The following is a 15,453-nucleotide window of genomic DNA, read 5'->3' as shown; positions in this document are numbered from 1 at the left end:
CCTCTGAACGTTTGACGAAGATCCTTTAAGCCATCTCTGAGAAAAATGGCGACACACAGACAGACACACAGACCGACGGCTCTCTTATATAGTTAATTGTGGCAAACATTCCCAAAGTGGTCTCACTCGGATGTAAAACTTTCGATAACTCGGTCATAAAAAGAAGCGCTGTGTGACATCAACAACATCAAATTTCATTCAACACTTGAAAATTCACCCAGAGAAATAAGTTTATATTTCCATTCTTGGAAAGGTTTATAAGTAAATGTGAGAATTCACAGAAGTTGAAGTAATACTGCGGAGACTTTAGACTTTACTTGAGAATTGCCCTCAAAGACTTGAGACTTACATGAGACTTGGCTCAAGTGACTTATTGACATCTCTGCAGCTAACTAAAAGAAAGGAAATTGGTCACAACGGTCTAGTCGATTCAAAATATTATTGGGATCTGTAATACTAGCTGAGATCAATTGAAAAGCCAGATTTTGCTTCCCCATTCCAAATGCAACATAAGTTGAGGTGCATTGCCCCCTGCTGGCACTGAATGAGAAAGGCAATTTTATTTACATTCATTCTCACCAGGAATCCAAGCCGAGACCCAAAAGTCTGTAAACTCTCCACCCTTTATTTTTTTTTCGTTTTTAACTTCACTTACAACTTTTAAAGTAAATATCCACAGTTAACCTGCATATTGAATATCATATTTGATCATGCGGCTGCCCAGATGCTCACTCTTACAGAAACCCACTGTGATATCTTATTTGTCAAAACGTTGCTGGACAACATATGACACCCTTTAGGATGACCTGCTGCACAATCACTCCCTGTTGGCACAAACGTTCCAAAGTTTTCCAGTAACTAAATGCAGAAAAAGAAGAGAGACTTCATAGAACACTTTACTCCACGCAGTCTTGAGAAAAAAGACAAGGGAACTTAAGGGTCTTGTCAACTCTTGCCTTGCATTTCCGATTACGATCTACATTTCCCAAGACATGCACTTTTGTCAAAATCTCGATATTCCCAAAGGCTGAGAGCGCAAGCCACAAATGTGATTGGTCAAGATGGCATTAAATGGCAGAAAATTTTGTCCAAGTACTGCTAAATGGAAGGGGTTTGAATGTTCCAAAAGGTAATTTGTGTTCTGCTGTGGTCAAGTATATTATTCAATTGAAATTTAAAAAGTTTTAAAATCTGTGAAAAAAACCAAACTTTTTTCAGGAGTTTACCGCCATTGATGCACCGTCTGTTACACCACCTTATTTACGGTGACACATTACATTCGTGATTCGTGCCTGCTATTTGCATCCTTTATGACATCCCTAAAAACAGTACGTTCCCCGTTTGGAATGATTTTCAATTTTGCCGGACAGACTAAAGCAATTATCTCACTCGGCTGTGCACATCTGCACTCGGGACAAGATTCGGGACAAGATTCGGGACAATTTACCAAATTCAGAGCCAAAGGACGAGTAAATTGCGGGTTCATGTTCCGATTCGTGTTCTACGGTGTTAAAAATATTGAAGTCTCATGACATGAAGTAGTTCCTCGATCACTGGACAGACAGACAGAGTGAACCAATTCCTTAACCCCGCTTTGCGCTTCGTGCATGCACTCGTGTGGGGTAATAATGGTAATAATGTGCACAGACAAGTTTGGAGTCACAAGTTTTGTTGGTTGAATTTCTTCAACATTTTCCTGCATTTTGCAAAGTTATAGCAATCAAACTTGCTCAATGTAAAAATGGATTGCTAAATGGATTGCAAATGAAAAAAACAAAACACAAACAAACCCTAATGTTTTTGGTTTGTAAAACAAAATAAAAAAGCAAAAAGTATGAACACACTTCATCATGGATTTGTCGCCACCTTTTGTGCAGGCTTTACTGAAGTTGAACTTGCAGGCAATTTTCATCCGCTGTCTGCTGGACTCCATGCTGCTAACACTGGCTGTGCAGGTGGGCGCCCAATGGAAACATCTCGCTGCAGTACTTGCTCGCCTCTCACCCACAGAGGCCGAGGCTTATGAATCTCCTCACAGCAAGAATGGCCTGGTGCCTTCTGAGGTAAGGCACAAGGACCAACATGGATTAAAGCAAAAAATAGGGGTAGCACACGGGTAATGCATTCAACCATATCTAAGCTTTTGCCAATATATACTTTAAATAAGTATCGGTTCAGGGAAATTATTTTGAAGAAATTCTATTTATTTATTTATATTTTTGTATACAAGATCGAGGCTCATGTAAGCTAACATTAAGCACAAAAAAAAACAAAAAAAAACGGACACACAAAACATACAATAGAGGGAGCGTTAGACAAGATGGGGAGAGAGAGGGAAGCACACAAGTACAACAGCAGAGAACAGGGACGTCGGGAGATCTGTGGGAGGGAGAGGGCTTGGGGGGGAGGAAGCATGGGAAGGGGGTGAGGGGGATAGGTATAAAACACATGGACACTGCTAGGACTTCCAGGAAAGAAGTTGGTATTTCAAAAAAGTGGATCTGGGGTGAATTAACGGGGGTAGAAAAGATCAAGGTTTTGAATGGGGGAAGATAAGAGATCGTGGTGAACAGATGTTTTAAAGACCTGGAGGGTGGAGTGGGATTGAAGAGAGTGAGGGAGTTTGTTCCAGAGGTGGGAGAAAAGGGGAATGAAAGAGTGAAGGTGAGCAGAGATATTTGATCTATAGATCTATTTGAAACGATGAAAACTAGAACGGCACTCGGTAGAGAGCAAACCTCTGCCAGACCGAACAGTTTACGCTTTGTATCCCACTGATAGGCCAGATCTGGATCCGTCCTGGACCAAAATCTAAACACCTTGTTCTTGTCACGTAACCAACCCATCCACCATGTTTTGTGATAACTCGTCCACAACCTTTTGAAATATCATGTTATATATCGTTTTTGGCTCTGACACTCAATGGTGAAGAATCAAAATTCTCATATCCAGATCTGGATTCAGATTTTCATCAAAACGTAATCATTTCGTCCTTGTCACAAACCCAACCTGTAAAAACAAACATACAGAGGTTAAAACCCTCCATCCACATTCGGTGGCGGTAGTAACAAACTGATGGATTGTTATATAAAAGTGGCATTTTACTTGAATAATAAGGTTATTCTCCTACTCCAGATGCGCTGGAAACCAGCCTATGATTTCATGGTGACGTGGCGCACACAAGCTGGGGATTCCTACAGGGATGTCCTGCAGGATGTCCATACAGCATTGGACAAAATGCGGGAGCCACCCACACATTCATGGCATGTTCCTACGGGTCTACTTATGCTCGTCAATGGTCTGGAAGTTCTGCAGGCCCAGTCATTCCGTCCAAATGATGACTGATTTATTTGTCGGGCAGACTTTTGTTGCATTGCTTACATTCTTAATCGGGCTGTATTTTTGTGGAACATTTGTCAGGTTTCCATATAAAAGCATTTCAATTTTCCATCTAACATTACTCAAACATCACTGCATTGTTACTAAATGAATATTCATTTTGCAGACCCTGTTACAGGTTTGAAATATGCCACATATGTAGATATTTTCTTCAATTAGGGAGTTGTGAATACCACTGCCTTTTATGAGCAGCATGCATTGATGTGAATCCTTTGCAGCCCGGAAGAATTTATGATTCCACTATAAAGTGTAGATTGGTGCTGTATAGACATCGGCCCAGGCAGGACAGACATTACCTCTTCTCTCAAGGTCATTAATGAGGCTCCTAGATTTTTTTTTGGTTTTCACTAAAAATCCAACACCAACATGGTAATTTACCTGAGAGAAGCTCCAGTTACAGAAGCTGCTAAGATTCCAAGTCGTTGATAATTTTGCCTTCAGCTGGATTTGAACCTGCAATGTCTGGGATACCCACCCTGTGTCCTCCTCATGGGATCACTGTCCGAAGACGCTGCCTTGCTGGCATTGTTATATATATATATATATATATATATATATATATATATATATATATATATATATATATATATATAAATATATATATATATATATACATATACACTGTACATATATGTATATACAGTATATGTTATATATATGTATATATATACATATATATATATATATATATATATATATATATATATATATATATATATACACAAATCTATATATACATATATATATATATATATATATATATATATACATACATACATACATACATACATATTTACATACGTATATATATATATATATTACACGCACTATATATAATTGTTTTTTTATATATATTTGTGTATCATAGCTGAGTATTCTCCATGCAAACTGTCCAACTAATCTTTTCCTGTCGAATTGCTTTGTATTTTTGAAAAAAGTTTTGTAAGATAAAAGGATTGATCTTTTCAAAAGCAACCAATGCAAGATTTCATAATAATAATAATAATAAAGAAACTTAAGCGTGTGTTTGCCAATCAATCGATGGTATGAAATGCCAATGAATGTTGAAGCTGATGGTGAAATCAGACATTCTCTCATTATTATCTCTTTGATACGAGTATATTTGACTTCTTCATTCCCAGTATTCACTAATTTCTTCTTGCAATTGATTTACGATAATGTCATTTATATATCCGCAATGGGGAAAGCTCAAATAGTGAAGTCTGGTACTTGTGTAGCATATTTTTGTGTATGGTGTTGCTTTCTAGCAGTCATCATGGTATTGTTGAAAGCACATGTGATGAAAATATAATTCCTTTCATATAAACCACATGATTGGTCTAAATGAGAAACCAAAAATCATCATCATCATAATCATCTTCATCCTGTTTTCAGTCCACTGAACGTTCAAGGCCTCCTTCCATTCACGATGAGGGTATTTGGCCGTACTTGCAGGTTGGCAATATAGTTTGGGCAGAAATTTTGGATTTTGTTTGGGGTACTGGCGGTTCCACTCACCTACTCTTTGCAAGACCCTCAGGTATTTGACATCCACCATCCATATTCAAACCTCGGGTAGGCAGCTCACAGATGAGTCCACATGCCTCAACCTTACCCTGCCAGCGCCACCAAAAGGATATTGCTCTGCAAATGTAAAAATGTTTTCCATATCTCCCTGTTAAACAGTTGGTTTATACGAAATTAATTAACTTTATTTGTTATGTACATATATTTAAGATATTTTAAGCGGTTTTTTTTATTATAGAGAAATTCCCATTGAATTATAGCAGAAACACTAGCTGCAGTAATATAATTATTAATGTCGTTTTTCTACAAAGTAACACATAGACCTTATTTTAAAGTATCTAATTCTTGCAACATGTCAGTATCAGGAATGAACTGAATAAAAATGCTTTAAAAAAAAAGTTTTTGTGGTGTGCAAATCGATGATGCATTTAGTATCTTCTACCCAGTACCATGTTGTTGTTGTTGTTGTTGTTTCGTATGCAGCCTGTGGCTGCTCGTTGCATCATCTCTCTGGAAGCGCGTTTGTGCCGCTGATGCAAATTGAGTACCAGTTCACTGGTAATTCCCTGTTTGTCGTTAAAGGCGGCAAAAAGGGTTGGCGTCAGAAAGGGCATCCGGCCGTAAAACATTACTTCAAAAAGGGGACCGAAAAACAACAACAACCACGGTTCCCGAAAAAGGTCAACCCCCACTTTGCGGGGAAAAATGGCCTCTAAAGGTGGTTATTTTTTTATATATATATGCAGTGCCCCAATCACCAGCGAGCTGGTACTCAATTTGCCGACATCGGAAGGATGACAGGCTGAGTCAACCCCCCCGGCGTTAATTCAACAATTGACTGGGATTTGGAACTCAGGATCGTAGGATCCCAAGCAAATACCCAAAAAGGCAACACCAGGCTAGGCCAGTGCTATAACCTGCACATAAATGCAATGCAGGCAGCAGGCCTGGCTGAGAAGTTGACCACAGATGACAGAATTTATGTCTAAGCCAGAACAACAAAGTGATGGTAAATAAAAGAGCCCACGAGAGAAATTAAAACAGACATGAAAGCCACACATGAACACATGATTCAGTCTGTAAATGGGACCAAATGCTTCCAAAGGACACTTCTTCTTTTTTTATGTTGTCTTTTGAGTTATGAAGTTTGAAAACTTTTTTGAACGTAGTCAGCAAGATGCGTTTCATCAAACAGGCCGAGTCAAGCTGTAGCCTGTCACATGAAAGTCAGGGATGTTTTTCATTCTTAAAGGCTCATTTCAGTTAGATTTAAGTGCAAGTTTTTTTTTTCAAGCCTTTTGGGTCTGTATCTTTTTATGATTTTTCCGTGAGAAGGTTGTGAGCAGAAAGAGCTTTTCGTACAGTGCGTTTTGGATCCCTGTCCCAAGTTTCCCTGAGGCCATAAAGAGTCGGATGCAATGTGTGAATGGGTGTCAGATGGAGACCAGACCTGATGCGAAGGAAGGTTATCCTCTTCCTGGAGGTCATTAATGAGCCAGCTGGGATTTTGAATGAAAAATTCAAAGCAATGTGGATATTCTCCTGAAATTACCTTTCAACATTTAAACCCCTAACCTTTGGGAGATCAACCAGGTGCCCTTACCACCTGGCCACCATCATACAAAATAGTATAAATTTTGGACTCCAGCTCCCTTTTATTCCTGCTGATTCCAATGTTCCCCTTCCTCCGTGCCCCTTTCTCCATTCTCCTCCAATCCTTCTCTACCTTTCCCCCCACAGATGAAAATACCAGACAGTTTCTAGATCAATAAACCACTTTCATCTGACACGTGCTCAGGTAGGGGAAGGCAGGGCAAGTTGAGCATAGGGGTAAGTTGAGCCACCACCTCCCAGCCAGTTATGAATGAGTCAGACTTTGTGGTGGCGCCATCTATAGATGCCCCATTGCATAACTCCAAATTCTGCCATATTGTTTTCTAAATTGAAACAGAAACCAGTGTTGCAGAGGGAAAAATCCAATTTTCAGCCATAATTGTAAAAAGGTGTAAAACTGGTAAGTTCACGTTTCTTCCATATGCAGCATAGATATAATATGGATATCAGATGACAATTGTTAGTCCAGGTATGTGTCTCCATTCTTGTCATAGACTTTAATACGATGGATGCATAGAATATGTGTGTATGTGGAGACATCTCAGAAAGTTCAGACTGGGGTAAGTTGAGGCAGACCCTACGGGGCAAGTTGAGCCATGGCTCAACTTGCCCCGTAGGGTCTGGCTCAACTTGCCAACTCATGTTGGTGGAGATAATAATAATTAGCATTTATAATGCGCTTTTCCCCAAAGGCTCAAAGCGCTTACAGAATACCATATTATTACCCCGGTCATTGGATACATTGCGAGCCTGCACCACCCTGGGTGTACCATCTCCACTCCCCGGGGAGCATTCCTTGCCGTGCTGCCATTTCAAGCGCTCCGAGCAAAGCTCGGGCAAATGTGCTGGCAAATCAAGATTTGTGCATTACATTGCTCGGGTTGATGTACTGAATGGAGAGGAATTTCAGTTTGAAGGTGTCTTCCTGCAGAAGGTTGCTGGAAAAGTTGGATCTGACAACCCAGTGTTTGTTCCAAACCCAAAGGATGAAGCAGGATTTGAACTGGAAGACATCGTGCGTAAGCTGCCACAGCATAAGTGCGTTGGCAGTTCTGCCCGTTGTTCTGGACAGCTTGTGTTCAATTGTGACTTGTCAGTTTGGCAGCTTAATTGACTTGATTTCTGACATGTTTTAGTTTTAGTTCCAGATCCAAATGATGAAGCTGGCATTGATGAGCAAGATATTGTGCCTTAATTGCCACAGTCTGACTGTTGGCCTTTATGGGTGTATTTGGGACACTTTTGTTTTATTGTGACTTAAAACTGTGGCAGCTGTTTTCAAGTCAATCCAGCTGCCACATTGAATTATAACCATGAACACAAGGCACATGTAAATATTTCGTTCAGTGTTGTAACAAGTACATTCAATATTTTTCAGGCAGACAAATTTTTGTACTTCAGTTATCTTTATTTGGGACAATGATCAACTATTTGGGATACTTTTTGTTTAATTGTGACTTGAAACTGTGACAGGTGGATTGAGTTGACTTTTCTTACCACAGTTGACAATCTTGTTTTGCTATGAGAGTGACTCAATTTGTTCGTAACTGATTACTATAACCATGAACACAAGGTAATCATTTCGTTCAGTGTTGTAGAACTTTAGAACATTAAATATTTTTCTGGCAAAACAATGGTTTTCTACTTTAGTTATCTTTATTTGGGGCAATGATCAACTTACCCCTATGTGGTGCAACTTACCCCAGAGGTTGGATCAACTTACCCCTCAGGCGGGGCAAGTTGAGCCATTTGGCCTCCGTTTTTTCAAAGGTCACAGTGACTTTCAGTGTGGGGATAGAAAGTAAGAACTAGCTACAAAATGTTTCCCAAGGATTAAATTAGAAGGCAAGATACTCATTTGTGCAAGATCATCAGTAAGTTCAGTCCTAACATTCCAAGAACAAAAACTGGCTCAACTTGCCCCGCCTTCCCCTACGCAGTTGCCTTCTTAATTACCAGACGATCTTCTGGTCACAAAAAAAACAACAACATCAAACCGGTCTACCTTTTGCCCAAAAGTTCCATGTACTTGCCATGGCTCGTCAGTAGATGGGAATAACGCAACGCCATTTGCCTTTCCTTATTCGAAATATTACATTGTGTACAATCATAGGAAAATTGAAGAGTTGCTCATTTATTATAAAGAGCCATTTAAAGGATAGGCAGGAGATACAGCAGTCTGTCTGGAGGTGTGCACACTCACCTCCGATCTATATATCCTGGTTAGAATTCTGACGCAGCTATAAACTGCCAACCTGGTGATTATATCATCAATGAGTACGCTGTTCATTTTGTGGACGTTAAACTGGGTGTCCCGTCTGTCAGCATTAGTTGGTGGATGCCAAAGATCCCATTGTGTACTTCATGAATAGTAGGCGAGCTATCGCCGGCATTCTGGCCAAATTCCAAATTTTTGCACCTCCAGTCAAGTATCCTGCATTGGAGTCGTGGCCCATCCAAGATTGCAACGCTTGGCAAAGAAACTGCTTCGGTATAACCGACGCTCTGTATATAACATGGTATAAAATCAGCCACATACAGTACATATAACAAGCAAATACAGCAGAATATCCTAATAATAGTTAATAATAATGATAATAATTTGATTTATATAACGCCTATTACCCATGGATACAAGGCACTGAAACTTATGCGAACCTTTAGTGGAATCTTTTCAAGTTATGAAAATTTTGAGTCGTCATGGATTGTCCCACTATAAAATGCAGTAGATTAGTAATACAGTGGAATACTGATACTCCCCCCCCCCCCCGCCTTCCCATGCCTCCTCCCCCCCCCCCAGCCCTCTCCCTCCCACAGATCTCCCGATGTCCCTGTTCTCAAATGTACTTGTGTGCTTGCCTCTCTCTCCCCATCTTGTCTCCCGCTCCCTTTATCTTATGTTTTATGTGTCAATTTGACTTTTTGTGATTAATGTTAGCTCTTACACGAGCCTCGATCTTGTATACAAAAAAAAAAAAAAAAAAAAATTGAGCCTAAAGCACACTACGGTACTTTCAAAATGACGTACGAATGCTAAATGAGGCCATTAGAGCCTGCACTGTGTGTATTTACACTGATTCGGTTTTGATCAACGTGCACTTTTAACCTGCAAAACCAGTAATTCAAATCTATAATACACACACACACACACACACACACACACACACACACACACACACACACACACACACACACACACTCACACACACACACACACACACACACACACACACACACACACACACCTATATACAGCCACTTCCCTATTAACGCCATATATGCATAACTGGAAAATATTGTGCATACCTGGAATGTCCAATAGAGATCGACCCGATGATGATGATAATAATAATAAATGTGTCAGTGTGTTAGTTAGTGTGTGTGTATCCTCAATAACTCCAAAACCATGCAACTTGGTGGCCCAAAACTTTGCATGCATATGAAGGGAAATCCAAGGGAGTGCATGAATGAAAACTGGGAATTTGTGCAAAATTTAACACCTATTTTGAAGATAATTAACGGTTTACCTTCAGGAAAGGCTTATCGTTGATCTGCCCAACTTCACCTCGTAAGAGTCTTTTGATTTGGCCTACTCAAAAAGTCTTGCTTTGGAAACACAATCTACTCTCATAGACTAATTAAAGTATATAATCATAATCTGTGTTCAGATTTGAGGATCGGACCTCGTGGACTAAATGAGTGTCAAAATCTGTAGTGGAATCTGAGAATGTTAAGAAATTAGTTTCTTATAACTAAGCGTATAATAAGCATATGTATTTAAGGAAGGCTTCGCCATATTTACACAAGAACATGTGAAATTGCCAAAGCATTAAACGTTAATTTTTCTAATGTATCTACAATCATATTGATTGAAGAAAAGTTAAAGGAATATGCCCAAAGTGTAACTTCATTGAGTGCAGCAAAAAATTTTTTTGTTGCGGTGCGAGACGTGGGCATGTCGACCTCGACCGCCTCTCAGTTCTCTATGGGGAAATCCCCATAGTTTGGAAAGCAAAATAAATTGAGGGTAATAGAATGAGTAAAGTGAACTAAAAGTTTGTGAGCAAATTGAATAATGTTTTCAGTGGCTACAGAGCAATGCATCCCCACTCCAAGGCAGGCTGGCTGAGAGGTACACACACTCGCTCTAATCTATCCAGCCTCGGTTTGAATCTCAATCCAGGCATAAACTGTCATCTCGGTGTTTCACAAGCATGATGATTAATCAATCCGAGTGCCGTATGAAAAAAGATGACCTCTCCTTCCCTCCCCCCCCACCTCCTCCTCTCTTCTTCTTCATCCCCTGCCCTCCTCTCCTCTCTTTTTCTCCCCCCCCCTCCACTTATCTCTCCCCCCCCCCTCGGCCCCTCTCTTCCCATTGCCTCTGCTCCTCTCTCCACCCCCCCTGCTCCTCTCTCCCCCCCCCCGCCTCTGCTACTCTCTTCCCCCACCCCTTCTGCCCCTTTCTTCCCCCACCCCTTCTGCCCCTCTCTTCCCCCACCCCCTGCCCCTCTCTTCCCCCACCCCCCTCTGCACCTCTCTTCCCCCACCCCTTCTGCCCCTCTCTTCCCCCACCCCCTCTGCTCCTTTCTCTTTTTCTCACTCCGCTCCTCTTTTTTTTTTCTCCTCCTCCCTTGCTTTCCCTTTCTCTCTCTATCTCTCTCTCTCTGTCTCTCTGTCTCTCTCTCTCTCTGTCGCCACCTATCGGCTGTTGGTGCACTGGGTGCGGTGTCATGGAGTCTGTTCGTGTCTTGGCATTGTAGCTCCGTGCTCGTGGTTTGTATCTTTACCCTCCCCTTACCTTTTCTCACCTTTGTTCTGTCTTTTGTGTGTCACCCTTCCACGTTATCATCCCCCCCCCCCCCCCCCTCTTGAGAGTGAGAAAGTGAGAGAGCACACGTGATGAAACCGGTAAAGGTTCCCCCTTAGGGCGGTTCCCTCTTCGGGTCTTCGGCTTCGTGTTACAAATCATAATACTTTTTCCGTTGTTTTTTTCGTAAATATTTATATTTTTCGTTTGTTTACTGGAGCTTTTTGGCTTCATTAACCCTTTATACATTTATCCTTTGTTTAAACGTGTAAACGATGGCGGATAGCTCTCGTTACACGTCTCTTGAAGCGCTAACCCGGAAGCATGGGTTAGTTTGCTCACCTCCGTCGGGAATCGATGTGGAGGCCATTATCCTTGCGGTCGGAGAGTTAATCGGTTCGGATAATGTAAAAGCGGCTTCTCGCATGAATAAGCGTGTGGTTAAAGCGCGGCGTTACGCGCGCTGCTTGTGAGCAAGGAGGAAGCGGACAAGCGGTAACATATAAACGTCTTTATTGTAAGAGCACACTGTAACACTGAACTGCTCCGGGCTGGTCGCCCGGTGTATATCATGAGGCCACGCCTACCCCTCGGGCGTGGCCACCGCCCACTTGGTGCGTGGAATGATGTCACCACGCCAGTGGGCTTTTGTGTCCGCCACACGCGCCCCCCCCCAGAATTCCCGCGCACCTGGAGGGCCAGTTTGCGGGGCAGACGAATGACCCGGCCGAAGCGCCCCCTGGCCATCGGCGGCGTCCGGGGTGCAGGGATGCCAGGTGGGATGCCCCTGGCTGCCCCTGGGATGGGTGCAGGACCGGGAGGCGGCGTGGCGGCGGGGCTGGGCGGTGCCGGGGGTCCGCCCGCAGGAGGGCGGCCCCGACGTGGGGGTCGGGCCACTGGCGGTGGATGGTCCACATCGAGGTGGGCCGGCTTGAGGCGGTCTACCAAAACGCGGTCAGGAGTACCGCCGATGTCCAGGGTGAAGTGCTTCGCCCCGGTCTCCAGCACGCGGAAAGGCCCGTCGTACGGGGGCCGCAGTGGTGTCCGGTGGGCATCGTGGCGGACGAAGACGTACTCCGCCGTGCGAAGCTCTGGGGCGACGTGCGTCGGTGGGTGCCCGTGGCATGCCGTTGGCACCGGGGCGAACCTCTGGGCGGTCTCTTGCAGAGCGGAGCGCTGCTGTGCCGCGGACCATGGTGCCGTGGAGTCGGGGAGGAACTCGCCCGGCACCCGCAGCGGTTGCCCGAAGACCAACTCCGCCGCGGATGCGCGCAGGTCCTCCTTGGGCGCCGTCCGGAGGCCCAGCAGGACCCAGGGGAGCCTGTCGACCCAGCCGCCGTCGCGGAGGGTGGCCCGGAGAGCGGCCTTCAATGAGCGGTGAAATCGCTCACACAGGCCGTTAGCCTGGGGGTGGTAGGCCGTGGTTCGGTGCAGCCGGACCCCGAGCCCCTGCGCAACCACCCCCCAGAGCTCCGAGGTGAACTGGGGGCCACGGTCGGATGAGATGTCTGAGGGGGCGCCGAACCGGGTGACCCAGGTGGCGATGAAAGCCTGCGCGACATCGGCCGCCGTTGTCGACGCCAAGGGCACGGCCTCCGGCCACCGGGTGGTGCGGTCCACCATGGTGAGGACGTAGGTGAAACCCCGCGAGGGGGGCAGAGGTCCCACCAGGTCCACGTGGACGTGGTCAAACCGGCGTTCCGGCACCGTGACCGGGGCCAACGGGGCCTGGGTGTGCCGGTGCACCTTGGCGCGCTGGCACGCGAGGCACGTCCTGGCCCAGCCGCGGACGGCCTTCCGGAGGCCATGCCAGACGAACTTGTCAGCGATCAGCCTTTGGGAGGCCCTCGCGCCCGGGTGGGACAGGCCGTGGATGGCGTCAAACACCTGGCGCTGCCAGCCCGCGGGCACGATGGGGCGAGGACGCCCGAGGGAGACGTCGCACAAGAGGGCCGCGCCCGCGCCGTCGAACGGCACCTCGGTGACGCGGAGGCCCGTGACGGCGGTCCGCAAGGCCTGGACGTCGGGGTCAGCGGCCTGGTCCGCTGCCATCCGGGCATAGTCGATGCCGAGGTGGACTGCGTGGGCGACGGCCCGGGAAAGGCAATCCGCCACCGGGTTGTCCTTCCCCGCGACGTGCTGGATGTCCGTCGTGTACTCGGACACGGCCGAGAGGTGACGCTGCTGCCGGGCCGACCACGGCTCGGTGACCTTGCCCATCGCAAAGATCAGCGGCTTGTGGTCGACGAAGGCAGTGAACGCCCGGCCCTCGAGCAGATGGCGGAAGTGCCTGACCGCCAAGTGAAGTCCGAGCAACTCGCGGTCGAAGGTACTGTAACGGCGTTCGGGTGGGCGAAGCTGCCGGCTAAAGAACGCCAGCGGTTGCCAAGCTCCACGCACCCATTGCTCGTGCACCGCGCCCACCGCGTAGTCCGAGGCATCGGTGGTGAGGGCGATCGGTGCATCGGGCGCCGGGTGCGCGAGCATGGTGGCGTTAGCCAAGGCGAGCTTCGCGCCCGTGAACGCCGTGTCCATCTGCTCGGTCCAGGTAACGTCGCCTTTGCCCGGCTTACCTCGGAGAGCTTCGTGCAGGGGGCGCAGGAGCTGGGCGATACGGGGCAGGAACCGATGGTAAAAGTTCACCATGCCCAGGAACTCCTGCAGCCCTCTGATCGTGCGGGGGCGCGGAAACCCCTTCACCGCCTCCACCTTGGCCGGCAGGGGGACGGCTCCGTGCCTGGTGACACGGTGCCCCAGAAAATCGATTGTGGCGGCGCCGAACCGGCACTTTGCGGGGTTCACAATCAGGCCATGCTGGCCCAGGCGTTCGAAGAGCGTGCGGAGGTGGCGTAGGTGCTCTTCGCGGGACGCGCTGGTGACGAGGATATCGTCCAGGTAGACGTAGACAAAATCCAAGTCGCGCAGGACGCTATCCATCAGTCGCTGGAACGCCTGAGCCGCATTCTTCAGACCGAAGGGCATGCGCAGGAACTCGAAGAGTCCGAATGGCGTGATGACCGCCATCTTCGGGACGTCCTCCGGCCTGACGGGGACCTGATGGTAGCCGCGTATGAGGTCCACCTTCGAGGAGAAGGACCTGCCCGCCAAACGGGCGGAAAAGTCCTGAATGTGGGGGACGGGATAGCGGTCGGGAGTCGTGGCGTCATTGAGACGGCGATAGTCCCCGCACGGTCGCCATCCCCCGCCGGGCTTCGGCACGATGTGCAGCGGCGACGCCCAAGCGCTCTCTGAGCGCCGAACGATGCCGAGTCGCTCCAGGGTAGCGAACCCCGCTTTTGCCACCGCCAGCTTCGTCGGCTCGAGGCGGCGTGCCCAGGCGTAGACCGGTGGCCCGACGGTGGGGATGTGATGGGCCACCCCGTGCTTGACGGCCCCCGCCGAGAAGGTGGGCCGCGTGAGGGCCGGGAAGCCGGCGAGGAGGCGGGTGAATGCGTCCGCTGCCGGAAGCGTACAGACCAACATGGCCGGAACCGAATCGTTCGGCAAGCCGCTTGGCAAGCCGCCCGTTGAGCTGGGCAACGCACAAGCGAGCGAGCTGAACGTCTCGGCCTGGACAAGCCGTCTGCGCTTGACGTCGACCAGGAGCCCATTAGCGCACAGGAAGTCCGCGCCAAGCAGTGCCATGGGCACGTCGGCGGTGACGAACGTCCATCGGAAAACCTGCCCTCCAAACCGCAGAGAGAGGCAGCGTTTTCCGTACGTACGGATGGGCGTCCCGTTCGCGGCAAGCAGCGCGGGGCCCCCACCCACGGCGTGCTTGTCTGACGTGCCGGCGGGAATGACACTCACCTGTGCTCCCGTGTCACACAGGTAACGGCGCCCGGAGAAGGTGTCCGTTATGAACAGCAGGCTGCTCGAACGGCCGGCGCTCATCGCCACTATTGAGCGCCGGCCCGGGCGTTTCCCGACCCGTTGAAGGAGCACGGCGGATGACACCGCCGAGCTTCGTGGCCGAACTTGGCGTGGAACCAGCACCAGGTGGTGGAGCTGGAGGAGCGCGGCTGGCTCCGCCAGGCCGGTGGAGTTGGCGGGTTTCCCCGCGGTGGCGGTTTTCGCCGCGGCGGTGGGCGGGGCGTGGCGGC

At 47.4% G+C, this 15,453-nt stretch overlaps 1 protein-coding gene across 4 annotated transcripts in view; it reads left to right on the top strand.

The window, feature by feature from the left end:
* LOC137433941 (SH3 domain-binding protein 4) overlaps nucleotides 1-3,919 on the top strand; it is a 71,690-nt gene extending 67,771 nt beyond the window's left edge. For all 4 annotated transcript variants that reach the window (XM_068126449.2, XM_068126450.2, XM_078785915.1 and 1 more), the window contains 2 exons: nucleotides 1,878-2,063; nucleotides 3,136-3,919. In XM_068126449.2, coding sequence (XP_067982550.2) covers nucleotides 1,878-2,063; nucleotides 3,136-3,345 — 396 coding nt within the window. In that variant the 3' untranslated portion in view covers nucleotides 3,346-3,919. The remainder of the gene's footprint in view (nucleotides 1-1,877; nucleotides 2,064-3,135) is intronic.
* The last annotated feature ends 11,534 nt before the right edge of the window (nucleotides 3,920-15,453 follow it).

This window comes from Myxine glutinosa, chromosome 10 (genome assembly GCF_964187855.1).
Source record: "Myxine glutinosa chromosome 10, kmMyxGlut1.1, whole genome shotgun sequence".
Lineage (NCBI taxonomy): Eukaryota > Metazoa > Chordata > Myxini > Myxiniformes > Myxinidae > Myxine > Myxine glutinosa.
The sequence above is the reverse complement of the archived record's forward strand: the minus strand, read 5'-3'. Positions and strand labels throughout refer to the sequence as shown.